The sequence below is a fragment of the Pteropus vampyrus genome, unplaced genomic scaffold (assembly GCF_000151845.1).
Source record: "Pteropus vampyrus isolate Shadow unplaced genomic scaffold, Pvam_2.0 Scaffold172, whole genome shotgun sequence".
In the NCBI taxonomy this organism is placed as follows: Eukaryota; Metazoa; Chordata; class Mammalia; order Chiroptera; family Pteropodidae; genus Pteropus; species Pteropus vampyrus.
Window position 1 is genome coordinate 3641765 of NW_011888953.1, and position 26654 is coordinate 3668418.

The following is a 26654-nucleotide window of genomic DNA, read 5'->3' on the forward strand; positions in this document are numbered from 1 at the left end:
TTCCTTCCTCCACCGCCGCCTCCCGACCCCTCCCCTCCCGGGGCCCCGCGCCTCCCCTCCCCCATCCCCGGCCCCCCGGCCCGGGCTCTCAAGGACCAGCCTGCGCTCCTGGCGCCCTCCTGTCTTCACGCGACTCCCTGCGCTGGTTGACGTGGTGTCTCATTCGGATTTCCAAGCAAGACCTCAGCTCCGGCGGCAGCATCGGCCCGGCCCATCTCCCAGGCGCTGCGCCCAGAGAAGGCACAGAGCGCGGCCGCCGCCGCTGAGCCGCCCGCCGCGCCCCCGGCCGACGCAGCCCCAGCCAAGAGCACAGCGCGCGCAGCCGTGTCATCCCCTACACAAGGCAGCGGCGGCTGCTCCCACCTCGGCTTCTGGGGGTGCGGGGGGCCGGCGGGGGAGCTGTCGGCATCCCTCGCCCTTCTCGCGGCGGCGGCGGCAGGAACTTTGGCCGCCGCCTCCCGCGCGCCCTCGCAGCCCCGAACAGCCCCAGGATTGAGAACTTGTAGTGCCCCTGACCTGTGGGGCGGGGCTCAGCGCTCCTGCCCTTGGCCCGGATGGGTGTACAGGCTGGGACTTGGGGCTCCTGGAGTTAATGTCCAACTGGGGGTCTGCGGAGACCGGATCCGAGGTAAGTGGAGAAGCGAGCCGGGGTGGAGGCGGGTAGCGCCTGAGTCGCGGGCGAGCACGGTGGGCTGTGGGGCGCAGGAGACAGAGGGGGCGCGGCTGGACCCCAGAACAGGCGGTGAGATTGGAAAGAGGAAAAACTAGAGGGAACCGAGGCTCTGGGAGGAAAGAGGAGAGAGAAAAGTTGAACGAGAAAGAGGTTGGCCTTGCGGAGGGGCAGGTTGACTTTCCACGTGGGCACAGATCTCCGGTGCCTGACGCCTCTAGATCCCTCCCGGACTCGGCGGGGCGCTCTTCTGTCAAGTTCCGGGACGGTGCAGGGCTGGGGTCATCTTTGAACCTACCGCGACCAGAGTATGTCCTCTCTGGACGAGCAGCTGCACAGATATCATTGCTGAGAGTGGAACTTACTGTTAAGCTTGTTTTGGTCTGCTCCGAGGGAGAGCGCAGGCCCCGGAGGGACTGCGGCAAAGGTGCTGAGAACCTAAAAATAGAGGGCTCACCTCCTCTGGGCGCAGTCTCGCAAAGCTACATTCCTCGCCCGTTTCAGAACTCGGTCGCTTGTACTTTGCTAACGCCCGCAACTCCAACTAGCCATCCCCGTCGAGGTTCAGAGAAGGGCTCCTTGGGCAGTCCAGGACTCGGGTCTCCGCCTCGAACAGACTCTGGAAACTCCCTAAGGTCTCTGCCAGGCCATCGAAGTGATTATTTTAATGACCTCTTTTCTCCTGTACTCTGTGCCACCTCAATAATAGCCCCTCCACTATCTTGCACCACCTTGGGGCTGATTTCTCCGCAGTTTGGTTTCCAGTCCCACCGGGTGAAAACGAACCCTCATCGGGGCGGGGAATAGCTTTTCGCGGGAACCCCCGGGCCTGCTGGCGCCTCCCTAGTTTCGGCTGTGGCAAACCCGCCCGCAGAGCAGACGTGCGCGCCCGGGGGGCCTGGGGCGGGGGAAGAGGGAGGGGGCTGCCCAACCCGGTGCTGCCAACATTTTGCTCATTGGCGAGGACAAACACAATTCTTTCAGCCCCTGTCGCAGATATGTTAGAGCGCGCACGACTCTTACTCAGTATTTTGAATCTACACTTAAGTATTACAAGGAAAAGATGCTGCTTCCAGCCTCACGCACGAACCCTCCAAGTGAGAGCTGCTGGGCTTTCGCCCTGCGCCGGCCAGGTCTCGCACTCCCTGCTTCGCCACGCCTTTGCGTTGGCTGGGTAGGGGGACGGTGTCTCCTCTTCAACAAGTGACAAGCGTTAGTCCGTAACGTTCCCAGCCCACTCTCTCAAGGGGTTTGAGTGTCCCTGAACCTGGAACCCGGCCTGGGGCCCTTTAACAGACAGACCCCTCCCCAGACTGTGTGCAGAAAGCGTCCTCATTCTTTTCCCTTCCCCCAGTCTTGAGCCCAAGGGAAGAATAAGTCCTCTGATAACTTAGGACACAAGTCATAGTTAAGAATGACAATACATCTTTTAGCAACTTCTATCCCTACCCCAAAGGAAAACCCTGAGTTACAGCACCCATTTTTTTTTCTCCCTGAGATCTGGATCTTGAAGGCAAAGCCCAAACAAAACTCCCAGCCTGCCAGACACAGGAAGGTGGGGGTACACTGGCGGCGGGAGCGCTCACCCGCAGTGAAGCTGTCCCCTTGACTCGGGGAATCGGCTTATGGGAGGGGGAGTTCTAAATGCAGGTTTCGGGGAAAACAATTCAGGTGAGGTGCTAGGAGAAAATCTAGGGAGGATGGAGGAGTAGGACCCTGAAAAGAGGGGTTGCTGGTGAGGACATCCAGAAGTTTCGGGGGGTATTTTGATTTGGGGAAGATCGTAGGGGGAATCCTTGTTCACCCATTTTATACTTTAAATGACGACGCAGCGTGGGCGCCGCGGAACTCGGGCGGTTTCTGGTGCCCCCTGGTGCCGGGAACTCAGCAGCGGTGAGCCGAGGCTTCGAAGGGCACTCCTGTCCTGGGCGTCCTTTCCGCCCAGGGCCTGGGGACCACCATGTGCCAGCGCCCGCGAGGCGCCCCTTTTGCCCTGCCAGGCGCAGAGGAAGGACAGCCTGTGTGGGGCACAGGAAGGGTTGCGCAGGCACCTGGCCGCACTGACTTCAGGGCGAGAGCTTGGTTACCGCATGTGGCAGCTGGTTAAGAAATTAAAGGCGGCAGAAACACGTAGGGCAGATGTGTTATGAGAAGGCGATAAAGAGACAAACACGGAAGCCGCGTGGAGCGGGGTGGTGGGGGGTGCCCAGAAAGGCTCAGAAAAACGTCCTAATAGACCTCTGTGTGTACCCAACTTCCAGATTCCCTCTTTGTCCTCCGCCCAACAAATACCGGGAACTAAAGAGCCGCTCTAACTGGAGCTGGCCCCCGCGATGCTCGCAGGAAAGAATCCTCCCTCCCCGTCCCGGGGGATGTAGGAGAGCTCTTTCGGGGCCTGCGCCGCACCCGGCTGAGGGCGGGAACGGGAACCTGGAGCCTCCTCTGAAGAGGCGGGGAGTTTTCCACCGTCTCCTCTTTTGCCGGCTTTGCCACACTTCTAACTGAGGATCTCCACGTCCAATTTAAAAAGCCCTCAGTCGGCCAAGCAGGGAAAAAAGAGAAAACTCTCTTAATGCGGAAGGGAAATCTGGTGTCTCTGTCGCTTCCTGCTGGCGGGCACTGCGATTTGGAATGGCACATTAACCCCGCGCCTCTTCGCTCCTCAGGGCTGCCAGCCATTTCGCACGCACCCAGGAGCTGGCACCCGGGCGAGGGGGCGGGAGGCTCCGAGTCCCCCCCAGTCCTCTCTGCTAACGCTCCTCGCTGCGCTCATCTTGCACCGTCTAGGTGCAGTGTTGCCGGGGCCGCTGAGCCCAACCCAAAGCCTTTGCTTTTTTTCCCGGGTGGTAAACCAGCCAGCGCGACAGGAGGCGCGCGAAGTTGCAGGTTGCCTGGAGTTTCTACCAACTAGGAACTCCAACAGCTGCGTAGCGAACAGACGCCCTAGGGATGGAAAAATGCATTCATCTCCGCAGCTGTGGGAGGTGGCGGCCGAATTAAACGCTTCACCGGGTGGCCTGCACGAGAACCCAGGCGGTTATTCTGGGTGGAGATGGGGGGAAGAAGGGGCGGCTGCTAGAAGGGAGGAGGGCTAAGGAATAGCCTGGGAATTAATAGAGAGGAAATGCGTCCAGGTTTTTGCATTACCTGGAAACTGCCTTCCTCTCTACCATGGAAGAAGTTCAAGATTTTCCTAAGAATCCGTTTTATTTGGAGGAGAGGGAAAAAATCTGCATAAATCTCGAAGTTTCCACGTGAGAATTTCTTTGGAAACTGGAACACTGGTATTGGGAAGGTACTGGGTAACAACGCACCCCGAGGTCCCTGGGTCCCCTCCCCACCTCCTAATTGGGTGGAGTTTGGCCCAGCGTTGTTGGTGCCTTTTTCTCTCCCGCCTCCGGCCGCGTGGCCCTCCCTTATAGTGGTATGAGGACTGAGAAGCCAAACGGAATCCCCTCGCTGAGAGGAGCTGAGCCCTCAACCCGCGCGCGTTCGTGGCCTAGGCATTCGAGCGCCCGTCCGCCGCCGCAGCGTCTGGGACGTGGGTACAATCTGTCAAGCAGTGACTGTGACTGGGGCGCGGGGAGCTCTGGACTCCTCTGAGAGGGGAAGAGTAATTCAGGGCCCGAGTCTCATAAAACTGCAAATATCAAAAGATGTTCAGGTATACCACGAAGGATTAAAATTTTCAAGACAAATGCAGTCCCTACCTAAGAGCCAAGCTAAAGCATTGATTGAGCGCTTGCTTGCTTTATGCTCCTCCAGGCCTTTTCCCTACGTTATTTAACTTTCATAACTTTAAGAGGTGGAACTAGTATTTTTAAACCGCGTTGATGCTTCGGAGAGTAACTTAACGCAAATATTCCCATGCTGGCCAAAAGCCTCCAAGTCTACTAACTTCTTGTTCCGACGACAAAATAGGTGGGAAGAATGACGCACCGGTGGCGAGTTGAGTGAGGGGTGTCACCGAGCCTGCTCCTGCCTGGCTGAGAGTAGGATCGAGAACCCAGGCAAAGGGGCGCTTGATTTTATTCTAAAATAAAAAGTGGGTCGCTTAAGAGCCTTTGGGAGCTGCCAGGCGAGGAGGGGAGGTCTCTGGCTGAGGTGGAGGACACAGCGTGGGGACTTCCCGGTCGCCCCCAGGGACTGGGGGTGGGCTTTGCGAGCCAGTATTAGGGACTGGTCAGGAGTCCTGGTGCCCTAGTGGGACCGACGCGGACAACAGCTCTGATCGAAATATCCGACCCCTGCAATCGGGTGGCGAACGAGAAGGGCAATTGTAGCTGGACACTGAGAGAGAGAGCCTCCCTCTGGGGCGCCCTGGGGAGGGGAGTGCGTAGGGGACTTGGAAGAGAGGACGGGGATGCCCAGGGAACCGCTGGGCTGCGGGGGCCTTGGAGGAGGGCGGTGACGAGTTTGCAGGGGGCGCCAGGACCCGCGGGGATGCCGCGCCCAGGGCTTGTGTTCTAACGTGTGTTCTCTGGTTCTCTCGCTCGCGGGCGCAGGTGCCGCCGCGGGACGGGACTCTAAGATGAAGTTATGGGATGTCGTGGCTGTCTGCCTGGTGCTGTTCCATACCGCGTCCGCCTTCCCGCTGCCCGCCGGTAAGAGGCCTCCCGAGGCGCCCGCTGAAGACCGCTCCCTCGGCCGCCGCCGCGCGCCCTTCGCGCTGAGCAGTGACTGTAAGAACCGTTCCCTCCCCTTGGGGGGGCCGCCGGCGGACCCCCACACACCCTCACACGCCGCACGCATGCACCCCAAGCTAGCCGGGACAGCCTCACGGCCTCCCCGACCCGCGGGCAGAGCCGCGCTGGCTTTGCAGCCACCCCCTGGTGCGCGGCTGCCGGCTGCTACCCAAAGGCTCGGGACTCCTAGTCTGTATATGACACGTGCTGATTTGCCCAGCACAAAGGGTATCAAATTTTTATGCTGTCCGTTTAGCATTCCGATGAACAGATATTTTTCCCACCATCACCACCACCGCAGGAAAACAGTGCGTCCCCTTCTCTCCGCTCCCCCATCCTGCACACACACGCGTGCACACACGTACACACATAACGTTTTTTCTTTCTCCCAAAACCCTTTATCTGCTTGGATGTGCCCCGCTGTGCTGACCTCTAAAAAAATTGCATTTACATCCTCACCTGCTCTTGCAAAAGGCAAGACGCTGAGTCAAAGAAAACAGAAGGGCCTCGATTTCCAGAACTTGTACCTGGGCAATGTCAAATCTGTTCGGAAAAGTTCCGGTTCTAAAAAGACTTAGGGGAACTCGTGCTTGCTGGAACTAGGAGGAGAAAGCTGTAGTTCACTCCACATATGACAATGTTAACTCTTAAGGAAAGAACAGGTTATTCATATTAGAAAATAAATCTGTGATTTTGCCTCTCAGAAATGTTTTAGACAGCACTTTATCAGGGCATGTCAGCTATGATTTGATATAATTTTCCCTCTACTCGTCAGAAGTTTATCTGTTGCATAAAGCAAGATATGCTACATTACAAGTTTTAAAGGTCATTGGGGAGGTATGTAGGTAACAAAGGTAGAAAATTTGACAATCCCATAATAAGGCAATAGTGAGCTGTGGCCAGGATGTCACCCTGGCGACTCCCCCCTCCCATTCCCACCTCCCCTCCCCACTATTTTGTGCTTGAACTATATATGCACAGTAGAAGTGGCCCCACAAGTCAGCTGTATACTAGGAGTTCCCCAAACCCTGTGGCCTTAGGCTACAACCCAGGAAATGTGATGTGTTTCTTTTATGCTTAATTGCAACAATAAAAGCATACTCTGCCAGAAGTTTCAAAAAAGAAAAAGTGCATTTTTTTTTTCCTAAGGCAAATTAAGACTTCAAGAGGGGCTTAGGGTTAGAAAGAGAACATGGTTGATTCTTTGAAATTGAAGTGACTGTTCTAAGCGTTTCTGTCAATTGTATAAACTTACTTTTAAAGGCTTCAGTTTCAACTACGAACTTCCATCTCAGTCTACATAAATGTTCTCCAATAGAAACTTAAATTTAAAATGCCCCTTATACCAGTCCCCCTGAGAGCTAAGTGGCTTTTCACTTATTCATACAGCCTAGACCAAAGGACCAGGAAACACAGCGGTAGATAATAGTTCTCTAACCAGGACATCCAGGGGAGAAAAATGACTCCTGATTATGGATCTGATTAATTCATGGAGATTTATTTAGCATATTAGCATCCTATCTACCTAGGCTTATTATTTCATGCTGGCTCCTGCTTCTGGCTTTGCTTTCAACTGTGACTTTGGACAAGTTACATACTTACTTGAGAACTCAATGAGAACAATTTAAAATTGAAATCTCATGCTAATGACTATGAGATTTGCCCCCTAGCCTTCACTCCACTGCCCTAACCATCCTTTCAGAAGAGACTCATAAGAGGCCCCTGCTCATTGAAATCGCCTGGAGAACTTCAGCGACTACTCACCCCGATTCTGATTTAATTGGTTTAGGGTATGGCATTTGGATATTTAGAGGTTCCCCAAATGAGTCTAATGTGCAGTCAAGGTTGAATCACTATGACCTGATAATACACTAAGAAAATCTGTACTTCATATTCATATAAGGTACCACCAGTAACAAAACAAGCAAGGTAGCATTTATCCTACTGATTGTCGGGAGAAGGGCTTGTTATGGGGAAAGGGATATTACTTCCCTTTTCCAAAACTAATGCTAAGTCATCAAAGGACAAGATTCTAACTACTCTATTTACATTTGGACCAGTAGAACATATTCAATTCTATTTTACCTACGGGAAGACCCAATAGATCCTAGAGGAAACTTAAGAAAGAAATATTCCCAAAGAGAAACTGAGCTGCATTCTAAGCCAAGTTGATATCTTTCCAGGTATGCTCAATTCAGTAGCAAGCTGTCAGTGCAGGGAAGGTAGAATAATGACAGTGTGCAGACTTTGAACACAACCATGTCAACACGCCCCTGTCTCAGTGCTGACATTTACATCATGCACTGTACACCATGCAACTGGATAAGGCTTATGTAGAAAAACATTAAGCCACTTGTTCCCTTTGAAAATATAAAGTACCATAAATACTGGTCCTTCTTGTAACTTAGTGATTGAGCAAAGACTTTTTCAAGCCACCCTAACATCATTCTGTTCTGTTCAAAGGGGACACATTCACCCATGAGGTTGCATGTGTTCTGCTGGTTCCAATGTGAATGGAACAGCCAGAATTATATTCCTAGGATGAACTAACCAGATAGAAGTCATAACCGTCTCACTTGCTTCCCTAGAGGTTGGCTGTAAAGTAAGTTGGCCGTGCCTGCCTCCCATCACAACTTCGAGCTTGTCTGAACTCATGGACTTGTGATTTTCTTTTGGGGGCATCCAAGACTTTTCCCTTCAGCTGTCTTTGTTCTTTTATTTTGCTTTTTGCCAGTATCTTCTCCAAGGGGTGATTAGAGCAGACATGAGGAATCTAGAAGGTGAAACTCACAGACGTCATAGTATTTTAGAGCTGAAACTCCTTATGATCCTCAGGCCTGAAAGGCCAAGCAGTTTGTCCAAGTGCTAGAGTTCCACAATGGCCAGAGGCAGGTCCGCTGAAGCCGGGACTAGAGTCTCCTGAAACCACTACACAGAGCATTCAGTTTTGCTACCTAGGGGAAAACACTTTACGCGGGAGGATGGTCTTCAACTAAGGACTAAAAAACAAGGTTGTCTGAATTTATTACTTAATCGTAGCCACATGCCAGATCTCAGCTCTGTGTGACAGCTCTAAATGTATTTCACAAGGAGAAGCATAAAGGGCATGTGGTTTTAAACATCTGCCATCTAAAAGCACGTATTCCATTCAACAAATAGTTAATGTGTGCCTGTATGTGTCAGGCACTGTCCTAGGTGCTAGAGAATCCTTGGTACTCGTAATAGTCGAAAGCCCCTTCCTTCATGGAACGTATTATCTAGTAAATGCATGATGTGTGGTACAACTGAGTAAACTAAAACTAAACATAAAGAACCTTGGGCTGGTGAAGTGGGCTTTTGTGTGACTGGAAGCCAACTAGAAGAAACATTGAGCATTGTTAAACTGTAACTACAGGTAATCTACAGTTTGTTGTAATATTGTAATATAATGGGATTATATTCCACCGGTTTGGTAGCAAGTCGTAAAATTGCCTATAGAAACAATCTTTTAAATCAAGCTAATCAAGTTCCTAGGCTAGCCCCCCCAAAATCTATGTAAATCATGACACAACTGAAATATATAATTCTCAATATTATTAGGTTAGAGTCTCTTCCCAGGGTGTCAAGTCCCTTAATCTGCAGAGGAGGACAGAGAGCAAGAAATCAGGGAATTTCAATAAGCGAAAACCCAAGTTCACACATTCAGATCAGACTATGTTGGATCCCAGTCTTGCCACTTAACCAACTGTTGTTACTGAACATCTCTTAAACCTCAGTTTCCTCATCTGTAAAATAGAGATAATATTAAGCCTGCCTCATGGGGTTGCTGTGAGGGTTAATTGGGAGAATGCTTTGTAAAGCCCTCACCTGAGAGATAATAAGTATCGTAGTCTTTGTGTGTCACCCTCCTACTCCCCATGTCCCCTCCCCATGCACCCAGTGATGGCCTTTTCTCCCCTCACAGCTTTTCACTTCAGCCTCTGCCAAGACACTGCTCTAAATGGTGGAATTTCAGGCAGCACAACATAATACGGAGAGTGAAAGAAATGCCGGCCTGCTGGGGAGGCTATTTTGGGCCCCAAGTCATTCAGTTGGTCAGCACGTAGGCAGGTCAGCTTTGCCTGGGATTCTGCCCCCGGGTCAGCTCGCCCTGTCTCTTCCCAAGTTTCCCTTCCCCATTTTCTATCCCCACATAGTTCCTATGAAATTTTTCCCACCAGATTCCCATGGTCATGTTAGGGGGACCCTCTTCCCCTTGGGGAGAAGGGAGCCAGGGCAGACTAAGATCTTTATATGTAAGTGATAAGGGGGCTATGAAGTGGAAGATACCTGTATTGAGATCAGAGAGTTTCTGTTTTAAATGATCCCAGCTGGATCATTTAAATTAAATTAGTTTAAATGTTTCATAAACCCAGCAAAAAACTTTTAGTGAACTTTAGTAAACTTTCAGCCCATTGTTATCCAGCTAAGGAAGCTTTTAGTGCCGCTAGCTGGTTAAATGTTAAGCTTTCAAATTTAACGTTATGGGATATAGAGTTCAGAATAAATAAGCACATTTATCTATTTCTTTTTATTGCTTTAGGGACTGTATGAATGGGCACTACTGTGATAAAGTGCCTAATCTGGAAAGGGTCTCAGCTATTTGGGACAGAGTTCTATTGCTTGTCAGGCTTTTAGGAGGTAATGATTCCCTACTTGAGAGCTGAAACCAACATCTCACTCTGGCCCTAGTCTGGAGACCTATTTCAAACTGTTGCTGTTTGCAGAAATCTATTTCAGGCTTACTTTGAGTTTGCCAGTCTTAGAACCTTACGTTGATCCAACAGACGAAGAATTACACTCAAAAGATGCTACTTTTGCTGATGTAAAAATGAAAGCTATCTGGCATTTCCCCTGCCTAATACCCCTTTCATCTTTGTTTATTTAACACTTAATGATCTATAGCACCTTTATTCAATTAAAACACTTATTCTTTAATTAATCACTTGAGCTCAATCAAGAAGCAAGTATTAAATGTCTTTCATGCCCTAGGTGCTTCATGGCATCTAAAAGGCAAAATTGTGAACTTAAATAGCTTATGACCTAGTTGTAAACTATGGATGGGCAGATGGATGGGTGGGTGGGCGGACTGTCAGTCAGACAGATAGCTATATCTGCCAAGAGGTACGTTCGCTGTGGTCATGGTAAGAATTCCTAGCAATGAGGTCACTGGGGTTTGGAGATCATAGCAGGAAAGGATTCAGGGGAGAGGGAGGATTTGAGCTGGTACTTGAAAGATGGGTATTAGGAAGGGGAGGGAGAGGGAAAAGAGCACATTCCAGACCAAGGAGAAGCATGGGCAAATTTGTGGCCACCATATGGGGAAGGGGCAGGTGGTGGATACTGGAGGAGGGCAGACCCGTCGCCAAGTACTGGGAACAGGTGGCGGGAAGTGGTGTGAAATTTAGGATATCTCTGTAGGTGATACCCAGTTTATGAGATGCTGTAAAATCCAGGAAAAGAAGGTGCTTGCTCCATATTTGATGGCAACGGGCACCACTGGAGCACCTCGAGCAAGGAGGTGGCAGCAAGTGGGATCTGGCTGCAAAGCCATCATCTGCCAAAGTGATTCATGAGGGGGATCTATAGCACTAGCACATTTTTCATTTTGAAGTATCGTGCCCTTATTTTTAAAAAGCTTCTAGGCATAGGCACGATTGAATCAACCTGTTACTCCTCAAGTAAGTGAATAGCTACAAATAAAAACTTAATATTAACGTTAGTATCCTAGCACTTCTTAGTTATCCATGTGTTAACCCAGCTTTTAATAAATAAGTTTTATATCTTGTCGAGTATGTTTGTGCTCTATCAGACAAGAGGAGACACTATGACCCCCATTTTACAGATGAAAAAATGAGGCCTAGAGAGTCATTCAAGGTCATAAACCCAGTAAGTAGTGAAGCCAAATTCAAACTTTTAGTCCCAAACTTGACCATTTTGTCTTAACACAGACTCTGCTCCCATATCAGTAGATTAAGAAAACATAAACATTGCTAATCCTGAAACACAGATTTTCAGGAAAATCAAAGGAGCGAGCTAATATAAAGAAGCAGGGAACATTAGATTTCCTTTAGGCTTTTTCTTTGATTTCCATATTATTAATGGCCACTTCGCAGTCTAGATCGGGGCATTTTAAGGAGAGAAACATGAATGTCTCTATGGACTCCTATAATACTGATACTTTTTGCAATGGGGGAAGGCTCCCTAACTGTTCAGGACATAGTGAGGTCTCCTCAAATGCTTGATAGGCCGGCAGCATTTGGGAAGCCTTCTGGAAGGTACTTATTCTCAGATCGCTCCTGTTCTGCCCAGGGAAAAAGAGAGTTCACATGGGAAACCAAGAGTGACCGCACAAGTAAGTGCCAGACCACTGCCACAGTGGGGACAGGAGCGAGTTTACATGGACGGAGTTTGGGTCGCCATTGGGAAACTACCAGTTAGCTCAGTAGAAACAAAACCCACTTTTGTACGACTTTAATAACTGAGGTAGCAAGGCGTGGTTTTAAGTTTTCAAAATTTTTTTGCTTTGTGAACCTGCAACAAAAATGTCGAAAACTATGGCACACTTCTAAAGTGACTTCTAAAATTTTTTATCTTAAGTTTAATTAGTTGTATCAGATGTAATTTCCAACCCATTTGGGAACTGCATATGTGCTTCAAATATATTTTTGGCACAACGTTGGAGCTGCAAATTTAGCTTATTCAATTCACAGAAAACTATCAAACTAATCAACTCAAATAAATTGACTTTTTGATCAGAAAAGATCTGACTTCATTTTCAATTGAAATGCACATGTTAATATATACCTATGAAAACCATCCCACTTCTAGATCCTAATTAAAAGATGAATAGATCGATGGGTAAATGGACAGACAGGCTGACAGAGCACCAAGCCTTGCCAGGAGGGCTTGACCAGAATGAAATATGGAGCTACCTGCTTCAATATTTCTTGGTTTATTCATATAGGACTTTCTCTCAGTGTGTGTTCATAATACAATGAACACTCACATACCCTTCACCAAGACTGACCTCTTGTTAAGATTTTGCTTCATTTTTTTTTCTGAACCATTTAAGAATTAGCTGCAAACATACCATTAAGTAGTTCAGCGGGTAACTTCTATGAACAAGGACATTGACATATAACCAACATTCAGTTATCAGTTTCAAGAAATTTCATTGAGATGATCCTGTTATCCGTTGATATGCCATATTCAAATTTCCCCAATCATGGCAATAATGTCCTTTATAGCTTTTTTTTCTTAATCAAGGATCACAAATTACATTTGATTGTCATGTCTCCTTATCCTCCTTTCATCTAGAATAGCTCCCAAGCCTTTTTTTCCTATGACACTGACATTTTTGAAAAGTTCAAGCTATCTTGCCTGCTGTTTTGCAGACTGCCCTTCAGTTTGGGTTTATGTGATTATTTTCATGTGATTAGATTCAGGTAAACATCCTCTGAATACTAAGTTCGTGATGATATGTCCTCACATCAGGAGCCACTGATACCGGTTTGTCCCAAGGAGCCATGCATGCCTGAATTGTCGTTACCTGACACCTTCAGGTGTTTATCCCCTGGACAGTGCCTCACAGTAAAACGAGTGAGATGGGTGAGAAGTACACCCCTCTCAGGTAGCGGGGTGATTGGGAATGGAGACCCGGCCGCAGGAGTATTCGTAAGCAGACCAGTTTTAGGAAGCAGCACATATGGAAGTTGAGGATGTGAAAATTGATTCTCTTAAAAATACCTGTAAGCTCTGTAGAAAGTCTATATGTGCCTCAGTCTGAAGCTACTGACCTTTGCCATAATGTTCATGGGCTATGGAATAAATTGAAGTTTGTGTGGTTAATTTTCGGGCATTTTTAGGAACGCAAAAGACACAAGTACAAACTCCTAAGACAGGCCTTCTTCTGCCCACAGACCACATTGCCAGAGACTGCAGGCCCTCTTCTATGTGGAATGGCTGGACTAACAAAGGACCCATATCTGCATCCCCTTTGGGGTAATCTTGCCTTGTCTAGACCTGGTAGCGTGGACCTTCATGCTGCTGCCCTCTATGTAGACATTGCTGAAGAATTATCATAAACATGACAACCATATGGACTTACTTTAGACGCTGTTTGTTAAATGTTTTCAGGCACTGAGTTGAAAACTTTTCTCTCGTTATGGTAAAGGTGTGACTGTCCCCATTTGAAGGGGAAATTGGGGGTCCATATGGTTAAGCAACTTAGCCAGACTCTGGACCCAGGGCAGCTTGAAGCCACACTTGCCTTGTGCCCATGCCAAAGAATCACTTCCTGCTAGCCCAAGACACTGATACATAACTCTTCTGGCTATGACAGAAATTCAGCAAGGAGAAAAGTCAGGCATTGGGGTTCTGTAGTGGCCATTGTTTTTGAGTGATACTTATAGCTGAGTACCTGAAAGTCTGAGATTCCAACAAATTTATTCACCGGGTAGGGGCGGGGTGGAAAGTCCTTCCTCACAGCTGACCACAGAATCTATTGAACAGGCTCAAGCGATAGAGAACACTTTTCTTTCGCCCCCTCTTTATGTTTTCTTTTCATCTTTTCTTAGTCCCTCCTCCTCTTGCCCAAGCCCCTCAGGCCTTTTACCACTGCTCAGCTGGTCCCCTGGGAAGGGCTGAGGGAGGGCAAATGCAGAATCCCACGGGATTCTGGGGCCTCTCAGGCTGCAGGCATGGCTTTGTGGGAATAAGAAGCAAAGGTATCTGCTTCCAGGTTCCACTGGGGTTTCCTTCGAAAACGACTTGCTTCTGATAACACCACCAAGATTATTTTCCTAAGTGTCTTTTTGTGCACTTGATTTTATTGGGTAACTTTCTCACCCTTCCCCATTAAATTTTTACAAGGGCAGTGGCAGAGCTCGTGGTGTGCACTCCTTAGCATGAGGTGTTTATTGCTGACTGAGAGTGCTTTTAGCTCACACCAGGTGTGCACAGATTAGCTAAAAAGTGGAACCCTGTTGGGAGAAAAGCAGGAGAAAAGGCATTAAAAGCAGGAGAAAAGACACTTTTCCCCCAGGAGAACTATGCTCTATTACTGTAAAATTATTAACATAACTATAATAAAAGTATAGACCACATAGGTGGAAATCAGAACAGGGTAATTAGAATCTGAGTAACAGAATGAATACAGCCTTCGTCTCCCTGAGTGAGGTTTTTTGGCTATTTGTATTCATGGAGTAATTTCCATTACACTTATAACAAGTTTTCTTAGTTAAGTTGTAGGATAAAAATTCAAGATATGTGTGTGCAATATTGGTCAACGTAGGTAGAGATGGGAAATAAAATGGCATTTTGGTGGACAAAGTGGCTGTTAAAAGTATACCCAAGCCCCTTTTTCTGTATTCTGAAATGGTTTCCATTCTGACTGCTCTTTTTCTTCTGCCTTGAGAGGATCCAGAAATGCTTTTTTTTAAAACAACAAAACACTGGTGTATTTACGACGCAAATACTTTTCAAATAAACCCATGTCATGCCTTTTTGTCAACAAACCACTGGTCGTGGAGATACTGCACTGGTCGCTCTGGCAGTGGGCACAATGACTTAGTACACTGTCTCAGCTGGCGATTATTCTTAGGACAATCGATTCTGGAGACCCCTCTTGAAGTTAACTCAAGAGTAGCTTAGGACCAGGACAGTCTGTCTCATGCGAGATGAATACTCTGTCCAAAATAGGAAAGTGGGGATAGTCATTACATAATGTGAGATGCATGACATTCCAGTGCTTAATGGCCTATGGGCTTTTTTTCTAATTAGTTCAAATAAATGGCAAAATTAACACTTTCAAATAGCAGCAGATGACAAAACTTTGTAAAATTTTTCAGAGACATGGAACATTCTCATGGACTAACTAACACTACACATAAGAACAAGGGTCAGTCGCTTCCAAGACAAACTGTGGGGCTCTCACGATCTATTTGGTAGCAGTTATAATGGGTGAGTCTAACCTTAGAATCATGAACTGGGTATGACCTAAACATACTTGAAGCAGCAAAAACAGAAATGATTAAAATAGAGATTTTATGAAAATGACAAGTTAGTGTTTGATTTTGGGGTACCAGAGACTGAAGGATTATAGCATGTTGTCATAGGATGTCCACTCAGAGGTTATTGGCTCCATCTCTCCCTTTACAAATGGAGACCGAAGTGTAAGGATGCCTCCCACTAGAACCTGAGTGTTTTGAGACTCAAATACAAGGCCCTTTCTGCACATGCTTTCACCTCCCCTAAATAGTGCTTAGGAAGATGACTTGATGAGCTGAGAGACACTGGATGGTGATTATTTCAAACGTAACATCCAAGAGATAAAATGGAAGGCTAAGAACTGCTAGAAACTACGATACCGCCTGTGAGGTTTTATGGGGGCCTGTGATGGTGGTGGCTGAGTGGAATGCTGCAGAGGCCTCAGCCGAAGTGGCCCCCTCCCTGACAGAGGTGACTGAGAGCGAATGGCTGGCATCACTTTCTCACCAAGACTGAAACTCCACATCTTAGGGTTTTTAGCTCTGGGAAGGGCCCCAGAGAGGGTCTGGTTGACCTCAGAAGGGTTAAGTGACTAGTCCAAGGTCATGAGGCTGGGCAGGGACTGACCCTGCACTGGAATCCCAGGCTGTGTCCTCTCCAGCTCTGCAGCAAGAGCCTCGTTAGTTGGTGCCAGAGTGCCTTTGAGGAGCTTCCGGAGACGGGGCCTCTCTGTCTGAATCCGCCACCGCCCTTGGCTGCTGGTTTTCCGGTTTTAACTGGGAAAATGCCAGGTCTGCCTGAGAGTGATATGTAAGAACCAGGACATGGGAGAGATGCCCCTGAAAGCCATGGCTTTTCCCTTTTTGGAGACTATTTACTGTATACCGTGGCCCATGGCAGCCTAATTTTAGAGTCTACTTGAAGTACTTCAGTTTCTACTGAATTTTCCAACAGAAGTATATTTCTCACTTCCTGTTCTGAATTTGGTATAAGTGTGTGCAGGAGAAATCAGCATATCTCGCATTTGTTCCAGACTAAATTCCCACAGGCCTCGAGACTTGAAAGCTGCATGGTCGTTGAATTTTTACTTAAAAACAATAGGTGGCATGGAGCACTGGAGTTAGTCTGAGCTTTGAAACCAAACCAACTTAGCCCACATTTACAAGCCAGATAGCCTTGGGTCTTGATCTTCACTGAACTCAGTTTCCTGATGTGTAAAGTGGACATAATATGTGGGCCCCACTTTAGCCTCGCAAGGGTGTTGCTAGATTTAAAGTTAATGTTGTGTGAAAGTCGCATCTGTCCCCCCTTTATATTGGTAATATTTTTAAGTGCGTTAAGGAAGCTGTTATGTAAAATATAGAATGATGAAATTTTGTGACATATAGAACTATAAAGGTAAGACTCCTTCGTGTAGTTCTTATATTTAATAATAGTAAAAGAAAATCATGTTTGCACCTTATTGAAAAGTAAAAATAATTCTAAAGAATGACATCAGTTGATAATTTTCTTGAGAGGTTATATTAATCTTAGAATGATCTTTTCATGTAAACACGCATGTGCGTGTATACGTGTGTGGAGGGGGATGGGGAGAAAAGAACTTTCATTTTTCATGTACTTGGTCTACAGAGCTATTTGTACTTTACCGGGGTACAGGTAGGCAAAGAACATCAAATTAAATGTCCCCACCCAAGGGGGTTTTTTACTTGCCTCCTATATGCAGACAGCCTTTCAGGAGAAGCTCTCCACGTGAAGATGGGGTGCCTAGCACCTCGGTAGCCCCAGGCACAGCATACCCAGAGTATCGCCCACCCCAAAACAGAGCACTCCCTGGAGTGCGGTCATTCAGGCACTGGTTCCAGATGTGCCTCTCACCTGTGTGGCCTTGGCTTAACCCTTTCCCTTACAATACACAGAAGCTGAATATTTACAGGGAAACACAGAGGCTGGTCCTCCCCATAGCAAGACACACCTGGGCCTTCTCTCTGTGGCCCCGGTGTCCTTGGGGCTGGCTCTGGCCTGGAAGATGGCTCCTCTAAGGGAGGGCCACGTGGATACTAGAGTCCAGCCCCATCTTCTTCCCTGGACCCCTCGGAGCCTCAGAGACCTTCCTTCTGTCCTCAGAGCCCACTTCCACTCAGGGTAAGGCGTGATCTCCTCCCCGCTTTGTCGATAACCTTGCCTCCCTCTCGGGCCCGAGGATTAAAAACAGGCTGAAGGGCAGCTTAGCACTTCCAGCCTGGCTGGGGTGAGGAGGGGGACAACCCGATACGAGTATAAAATGACCCCTTTGATTAAAATATAGTTAACCTGTACTGTTTTTAAAAGAAATCTAACATTTAGGAGAACACTCTATTCAGTGGATGCCGGCATAACCAAGACAATGTTTTGAATTACGTACCTTTTAGTTTGACTATTACAGGGAGTATTCTGAGGCATCATGGTTGCTCCTATAAAAGCTCAATTAACTTTACAAAATATTCAATACCCTAGGCCTTCGTTCCAGGGGCGACTTATTTTTTCCCCATAATCAGGGGAGCAAAGCCTCTGCAGTGAACGGTTTGTTCCCGAATTTGTGCCCCAGCACAAGGTTTCATTTGTTTAAACAGCACTGTTTATACAAAGGGCACATCAAAGTTAAAATATTTTAAATAGAATGATGCCAAAAATATTTGGTTGCACACTGAAGGGTGACTTAAATGCATCTGGACATTTTGATTTTCAAAAACTTTAGGTTTTAAATGAACCTGTTTTCCAAGATCGCTCCTCCAAGTAGGTCTGGGAAATGAGCAAGTGTTCGACCATTTTTTTTTTTTTTTAAATGATGCTCCTCTTTTGTGGTTTGCAAGTGTTTTACTATCAAAGTTAATACTAACGAGGTCCGCTTGTATAACTGACATCCTGCCAAGTCCTTTATAGGATGAAGAAAGTGATATGACATTAAGTCTTCATTTAGGGAACTAATCCAAACCCAAACGCCTTTCTTTCTTTCTCGGCTCGGTGAACTTCTGGAAGACTAAGGTAGCTGTGGGTTTCTTGGTTCGTCACGGGAGTTTACTTGCCTGGGCCAAGTCCGAGGCCTCTGCAGAATTGTTAAGGACAGGCTCAGTGAGGTGCATGGCTCCTGATGCCCCCAAATGGCTAGTGTTGATAACTGAGACCTCTCTGTGAATGAACTCAGCATCAAGACACCCAGAATGAGGAATTTAGTTGAAGAGACAGGACTATTTGCTCTGTAGTGTGGAAAATATAATGTTGCCTTTTTCTGGTTTCCAAAATTTATATCCATGTAAAACTTTTAGCATAAATATCTTTTTACTCTGTTTTTCAAGAAAGAAAAGAAAGAGGAAGAGGGGAAACCTTCAGCTAAATAAGAAACACGGATGGCCTGAACCTGGGTCTTAAATAAATACGTTCATGTTAACAAGAAGGTATGAGGGAGATTTTTTTCATCGAAAGGAGAAGTTCTCATTAGCTACAACTTTCAGTTTAATACATCAAACATTTACTATTTCCTGGATGCCAGGAAGCCTTTTAATTCAGGAGTAATGATCTGTTCGCTGCCTAATCCAAAGGCCTAAGTGGTTGGTACATTCACACTGCCACACGCATCACCCTGAAAAGGCCAACTAGAATTTGAAATAAAGAAAAGGAGACTAAACATTCTCATAATGAGGTATAACTGTGTCCTAAACATTATTTACTAAAAATTTATTTGCTATTATTCTGAAATTTCAATTTAAGTGTTCTGTATTTTATCTGGCAAGCAAAACCGGTGAACAAAGCCATGCAGTCAAAATGTCTTAAAAAGGAGGGAAAATGTTCTTCAGGAACTTTGAAAGCATCTGGCAGGAAATAAGAACATTATAAATGCTGATTCAAATCATTATTATAACCCTGGTCACATAAAATTATATAATTTATCATGTTATATAAATTAATGAGTCTCTAAACCAGTGTAGTTGAACTTTTGTAACTCAAATGTTTTCCCATTAGTATATGTTTAAATTTTAGTAACGTTTCATTCTCATCTCTTATTAATCTTCAGTTGATTCTTAATCAATTTTAACTCTCTATGTTCTCAAGTTTTTAGGTTAATAATCTATTCAGGAATTCTTAAATGGCTCCAAGGACTGCATCATGTGAGTCCTTTTGTAAAACAAAGAGTCTTTTTTGGAATTTGAAGACTTTTTTTGTATTTTGATTAATCACTTCTAATATGTCAGTTTTTGAAGTTCACATTTCTGCACAAGTATAGATTTTTGAAAACCGAGCACACCTAATTTCCTCTTTTATGGCTTATTGTTGAAAAAATTACAAATAGCATAAGCAGCTCACTTTTCAAAATAAGTAGTTCTTTAAATCAGAGTGTTTTAAAATTTTTGTTTTTTTAAGAAAAAAAAGAGAATTTCTTAAGGAAGTCCAATTAGAAAGTGGTTCAGAGGAAATGACAAGTTCAGAATGCTCTCTCACTCTTTCAGTCCTCCTTGGGAAAATGTTACTCCCAGGGAGCATGAGCCCTTTCCGAACACTCAGGATGAAGTGGGCATCAAAAAACTAACACTTTAAAGCTGCAGGAAGCCAGCCTGGGGAGGGTAAGTTAGCTTGGAGATGATTATTCAGCTCTGGGGGTGGGGGAAGGCAGCGTGGATTGACTGTGCCATTCGGGGCTTCTCAGCTTCCTGTGTGATGTGGGCTATTTATTTTGGAGCCTTACATTTCATAATGGTGTGGTTCATAGCTGAAGTCCAAGTGTCCCCTTGAAAAACTGACTCTTTATACCCCCTTCTTAGTGTGACTTAATTCATTCAAAAATTATTGAGGGCCTCCAGGGACCAGATCCTATTTTAAACACTTGAGATCCATTGGTGAACAAGCCAAGCAAAGGCCTCTGCCTCCTGGAGTTCACATTCTATCAGAGAAGACAGACAATAAATCACGAACATGAATAAATTATACCATGTGTTAGAAGGTAGTAAGTATTATGATGGGGAGAGAAGAGCAGGGCAGGAGGGTCTGGGTTTGGGTTGGGGGAGGAATTGCATTTTAAACAGGGAGGTCAGGATGGGACTTGTTGTGGAGACATTTGAGCAAAGACTTGAAGGGGATGTGGGAAATGAGCCACTGGGTACACCTGCTGAGTTCCTGCTTCTGTCTTACCTGTGGTTCTCAACCCACAAGGATTTGCCCTCAGGGGACATCTGGCAGTGTCTGGAGGCACTTTAGTTGATCACTACTGGGATGGGGGCGGGGTACTACTGGCATGTCTTGGGTAGAGGCCAGGGATACAACACACAGGACAGCGTCTTGCAACAGAGAATGACCCAGCCCCAAATGTCTACAGCACTGAGGCTGACAAACCCTGTGTCTGAGGAACAGTGAGGAGGCCAGGGAAGCTGGAGGGATGCAGTGAGGGGAAGAGACATAGAAGATGAGGTAGCAAAGGTTTGAGGAGAGGCGGTAGGCAGGTCAGGTAGGGCCTCAGGCCCTTGTGGACTTTGGCTTTTCCTCTAAGAGAAGCAGGGAGCTGTTGGAGGGTTTGGAGCAGAGGGGCAACATGAGCGGCATTAAAAATTTTAAGAATGTCATTCTGGCTGTTGAGTGGAAAATAGGTTTAAGGAGGGTAAGGCTGGCATGAGAGAGTTCAGGGGTTATTGTGGTTATCCAGGCAAGAGCTGGTAGAGCTCGGACCATGGTGGGAGCAGCTTCATGGCTTCCGTGCAGCAAAGCATAGCATCCAACGCCACATTTTAGATATCGGGCAACAAGATGCTCTGGGGATTCACACGATCCCCACTCTATTTATTACTATATATCATATATTTGATATGTATTATCTATCAATCGATCTATAGATGAATCGATTATCAATTGATAAATGATAGATGAGAGAGAGAGAGGTGGTCAAGTCACCTTAGCTGTATTTTGTTTTGCACAATAGGATACGTGATACCTGTTTTAACAATCAGTTCATGACAAAACAATTTGTTGTGGGTTAGGCATAATGTAATCCTTCTCTGCTTTAACATGGTTTTGGCAAAAACCATTCACTCTTGCTAATAACTCTTTTGTGGTCTATTTCTTTAAGCCACATATAACCCTAAACATACTAAATTACCTGGCAATGGAATGAGGGGAGCATAAAAGGTCTAGTACCTAATAAACAGGCATTCGAATTGCCTTCCTCTTTTAGACCTGTATTAAGTTGTTCAAATAGTTAATCTTCTCTTGCTTGATCAGCCAAAGCAAATGCTGAAACAAAGCAGAAAACACCAAGAGATAGCTCATTCCTGCTTTTACCCAAAGGCCTCAAATATCTTAGCAACACTGCCTCATCATTCCTCCGTGTGATGTCCCTAAAGTGTATGTCCTGCTCTCGTCCTGCTCACAGCCAAAGACAGCAGGAACCTGCAGCAGAGGCTGGACCACACCATGGGGTCAGACTCCATCTGTCCACAAAGAGCATCTCATTCCACTTGCTGCTATGACACACTTCGGTGTCATCATACAGTATTACCATATTTTTTAATGCTATTCCAAGGAAGTGGCAAATTAGTCTCTTTGTTAGTGAAAAGCATGCTGTTTTTCAGTTTCTTAATGTTTTTTTAAGAAGGTTTTAAAATATGGTTGAGTTCATGAGCTTTTCCTTTGTTCTATCAAAATGGTTTTTGTCCCACTTGGCCAAGAGGAGTTAAGTTGGGATGGATTTCAGGGAAGAGAACTTAGTCTTTCGAATGAAAGTAGCAATGTTGGAAGACTTCTCAATTTGAGATAATCCTTTTTTCAGGATTTCCCAAATATGGCCCATGGATCACCTACATCAGAATTCCTCTAGGGCGTGTTAAAAATACAGATTTGTTGAACTCCTCCCCACACCTATGCCTAAAGTAATCTGCATTTCACCAAGCTCATTCTCAACACAGTCATGTTTGCAAACCACTACTCTACGCTATGTTATTAGACAAGAAAAATGGCCTTTGAGGATCAGTCTGCTCGCAGCAACCTCAGTATAGGCTTGTAAAAATGGCAGATGTTACTCGAATGAAAACTACACTTCTAAAGATTTGTTTTCAACAAAGAAATGTGTCACCCACCATGTTAGTCCCCTCTTTCAACTGAATAATTTTCCTTCTGTGGATAACCTGTGGAGTCCTGGAGGGTGCATTTTAGCCTCTCTTCTTAGGGTGTTACAGGGGCCCCTTAGCTCGACAGGCCAATAGTTTCACTGCGGGTCCATCACGACTGACTTGAGGAGGCACTTTGGTCTGGAAGATGACTTGAAATGATCACTGTTGTTGTCTCACGTGACCTTTTCTGTTTTCTTGTTGAATAGCAAATATGCCAGAGGATTATCCTGATCAGTTCGATGACGTCATGGATTTTATTCAAGCTACCATTAAAAGACTGAAAAGGTCGCCAGACAAACAAATGGCAGTGCTCCCCAGAAGAGAGCGGAACCGGCAGGCCACAGCCGCCAACCCGGAGGGTTCCAGAAGGAAAGGTTGGCGAGGCCAGAGGGGCAAAAATCGGGGTTGCGTCCTAACTGCCGTCCATTTGAATGTCACTGACTTGGGTTTGGGCTACGAAACCAAGGAGGAACTGATTTTTCGGTACTGCAGTGGCTCCTGCGACGCCGCCGAGACAATGTACGACAAAATATTAAAAAACTTATCCAAAAATAGAAGGCTGGTGAGTGACAAAGTAGGGCAGGCCTGTTGCAGACCCATTGCCTTCGACGACGACCTGTCGTTTTTAGATGATAACCTGGTTTACCATATTCTAAGAAAGCATTCCGCTAAAAGGTGTGGATGTATCTGACTCGGCTCCAGAGACCGCTGTGTATTGCATTCCTGCTACAGTGCAAAGAAAGGGACCAAGGTTCCCAGGAAATGTTTGCCCAGAATGGAAGATGAGGACCAAGGATGCAGAGGAGGAAGAGGCGGAAGAGAGAGGAGGAAGGCAGCTGTTGTGGGAGCCTGGTAAAGAGAGATCCAGCTACAGAAAACTGGACAGGAGAGAGAGAAAGCAGCCGTCTGGATTCTCCTCCGCGGCGGCTGATGCCACCAGAAGCTCAGGGCCGGTGTCCCTGGTTGGGTGTTGCCACTGTTTCATCTGATACAGTCCACCGTCACCGGTCATGGGCGCAGATGCGGATGCACTAGAAACCAAACCAGTGTATCTCCTGTGGTTTGTTTTCACATGTCTGGAGACACCAGGGAAATGTAATCCTGGTGTCATTCCTTGTCATTATGTTTTACTGCTGAAAGCAAGAAGTTTATTTTTCTGTCACTCAGTGGAGACATACCCCGGAAAGGAGGGGCGGGGGGGCGGAAAAGCAAAGACACAAGAGATAGTAACCTTTGAATTTGAAAGTTAAGGCCTGAGGTTTACTATAGCCAGTGAGCTGTGAAAGGCTGGTGACTGATTCTTAACATGGTGTGTGGGGTGGGAAGAAGTTGGCTAGGAACCAAAAAGGCTGTCCTCAGGACTAAAATCCAACCTGAAGGTATTTGCTTTACGTCCTTGGAAACAGGAAACCAGTTGTGGTTTTCGGCAGCATTCACGTAGGAGAGTGAGGGGGTTAGGCCCCCCGCTCACTGGGGCAGGAGGCCCACAGCCTGTCAGTTTACAGGGAGACAGATGTTACATACACCCCCGCTCCGTTTATGCATGGTCACCAGTGACCAGAGAAGCTACTCGATGCAATGCATCTGTTTCAGATACAGAAATATAGAGAAGATATTTATTGAGATTTAAGTTATTGTTATTTATTACCGTTCACTAATGAGTTTCTCTTTTCTCCCCTTATTTATTAAAGTTTCTTTTCAAAGGTGCCAAAGTATATGTGCTCACAAAATCTAAAGAAAGGTGATAAAGGAAATTTTAATTGGGAACAAGGATCCATGCTTTTCAAAGTATTAAAATGTTTTTTGCTAGGTAAAAATCACTTACTTTACCTTTTTAAGAAAAGCTCTCATTAATGTCCCCAGATTTCAGCATCTTCACTATTTTTTCTATTTTTACAAAAAAAAAAAATGTGTCAAAAGGAACTTTCCCGATAGGCCCCCTTTTCGGAAGCAGTGTGCAGACACCGTTGGCACTTGGTTTTATTTCTTCGTTGCTCCATCTCTGAACAGAAATGCCATATGCTCCATTTTCTGTTGTATTTAAGCTCTTATTCCCCTCTGCATATATCTATCTATGATATGCATAACCATATATATGAAAGGTTAAATTCCTTTTAGTAGGTAGTCCTGGAGTTTATGTTGACCTAAAAGTAAAAATCCCGTCAGGTAGCCAGGGTTCCACCCTGAGCAGAGACCCTTCCTCCATCCTTCTGCCCACCGTTCCCGAGGAATGGGCTGTGCCCACTGCGGCCAAGGTGTGCACTGCCGGCCTTCCGGAAGTGGGGTCTGCTGGTTGCCATAAAAGCCTGTTGGCTGTCATCTTAGAGCTATAGTTGTTGTCCCCATATACCCGATCCCTCCCTGTGAAGAAGGTGGCCCAGAAGGGTAGACGAGGAAGACGTGTCTGTCCCGGCCACACGCCAAGACTTGAGTGTGCTACCTCTAAGATGAACGTCTTGAAAGGGGAGAAAGTGAGGATGGGAACAACCACCTCACATGTGCCCCAGACTGTGGATTTGCCTGGCAGCCGACCCATGCACAATGCACAGGGCCCTATAATAGAACTTGTTGCACGTTTCATAAAGGGGATTTTTATCAAGGAGATTATCTATCACTACCTTAGTGGCTATTAACCCAAGAATATAACAGGTTTAGCAATTCAGTGACCTTACTGGCCTCCCTCAAATAATCATGTTAATTTTACAAAGTAACCAAGAGGCAGCAGTTACCAGATATCCCTTCCCTCCAGCCCCAAAAGACCCAAGTTCTCCATCATTCTACCCCTTTCTGTCCTTTCTGCTCCCCTTGCACAATTCAAACAGAGAAAGAGGTCCTCTCTCCCACTCTCCTGGGGCCAGAGGGTGGACCTTGCTGTTCAGAAGAGTGACAGACCCAGCAGTCTGGTCATTCATGAAGCACAATTTGAAGATCATCTGTCTGATTCAGACAGCCCTGGAAAGTTTGGTGGCTGGTGTCCACAGGTGTCAACTCAGCCATCCCCAGCTCTCCACGGAGAGTCCCTGCCCAGAGGGGCTGTAAGATTCAGTGGGTGTTGACAACTTGTTCTCAGCACCACCTATACACCATAAGCAGGTTTTAACTGAAACAAATCTCTCCACCAAATCCACAAAAGGGTAAAGTTTGTGATTTTTCTTTATCGTTGCGATACCACCTGATCCAGTAAGGAGTACACTTCTTTGGAAGTTCCAACTTCTCTGATCCGTCTCAGTCGTTTGTGTTACTCAACCAAAGTTCTCTACAGACTTTATTTTTGTACAATATCATTTTGTAACTTTTTACAAATAAAAACTCATTTCTATTGCTCCCTGTACTTCTATATTTCCCCACGTGCCTGGGGACCACAGCTGGGTCAGGCAGCCATCCACGAGCATTTATTACCAGTCGAGCCCTAGATTAGAAGGCCGTCCCCTTCACCATCACACAGCCCACTGGTTGGTCAGTGGCCTTGCCCATCAACTGTCCACAACCAATCACTACCCAGGTGAGGGAAAAACTGCAAAGTCATTCTTCATTTATCTTCACAAATACTTATGGCATTGCCTACACTTGAACACGTCAGGCACTGTTTAAGGCACTAGCCATGCAAAAGCAGCCAAAACAAAAATCAACACCTTCGTGGATTGGGTATTTTATTTGAGTGGAGCTAGACAATATTCAAAAAGTAAAAAATATGTAGTGATCCAAATGATAATAACTGCTATAAAAAAAATCCAAACATGATATAATAAAAACTAACGGGGAGCCTGCTTTAATTAGAGGTGACATTGAGGCAGGACTTAAGAAATAGATAGTGCCAACAAATAAGGAGCATCCTGGCAAACCCAGAGGCAGGCAAATACTTGGATGCAGCCACCACTTTGCACAACTCTGGGTGATGCCATTCACGTCGGTTCTATGTGGCAATGCAGCAGAATCCCTGGAATTGTGCAAATGGTGGCCTTGAGCTTAGTATATTCTGATGGCAAGAAAAACACACCGAAGAGAGGAAATGCCACTGCCCTGGGCTGGGGGAAGAGAGCATGCTTCCTCCTCAGATGACACACACCTCGTGCTATGTCACAGGTGGCCTTGTGACTATTAAAAGGTGGCCTTGTGTGGTGTTTTAGACCCAAAACAAAACCCTGACGCTCTTAAGACTCTTCA

At 46.2% G+C, this 26654-nt stretch overlaps 1 protein-coding gene across 4 annotated transcripts; it reads left to right on the forward strand.

The window, feature by feature from the left end:
* Positions 1-151: 151 nt before the first annotated feature.
* GDNF (glial cell derived neurotrophic factor) lies at positions 152-25744 on the forward strand. 4 transcript variants are annotated; one of them, XM_011370699.2, is made up of 3 exons: positions 152-628; positions 5176-5352; positions 22697-25744. In XM_011370699.2, exons 2-3 carry the CDS (start codon positions 5202-5204, stop codon positions 23179-23181), a joined length of 636 nt encoding a protein of 211 aa, XP_011369001.1. In that variant the 5' UTR covers positions 152-628; positions 5176-5201; the 3' UTR covers positions 23182-25744. The 4 variants fall into 4 exon arrangements, with proteins under 4 accessions (XP_011369001.1, XP_011369002.1, XP_023392698.1 ...); XM_011370700.2 differs by having other exon boundaries at positions 5176-5274; XM_023536930.1 differs by lacking the exon at positions 5176-5352 and having other exon boundaries at positions 602-628.
* The last annotated feature ends 910 nt before the right edge of the window (positions 25745-26654 follow it).

Bases quoted from the DNA above. Each gene is read 5' to 3' on its own strand.
- GDNF (XM_011370699.2), top strand. From the start codon at position 5,202: ATGAAGTTATGGGATGTCGTGGCTGTCTGCCTGGTGCTGTTCCATACC. The intron at 5,353-22,696 runs GTAAGAACCGTT...CTTGTTGAATAG, and splicing joins CTTCGCGCTGAGCAGTGACT to CAAATATGCCAGAGGATTAT.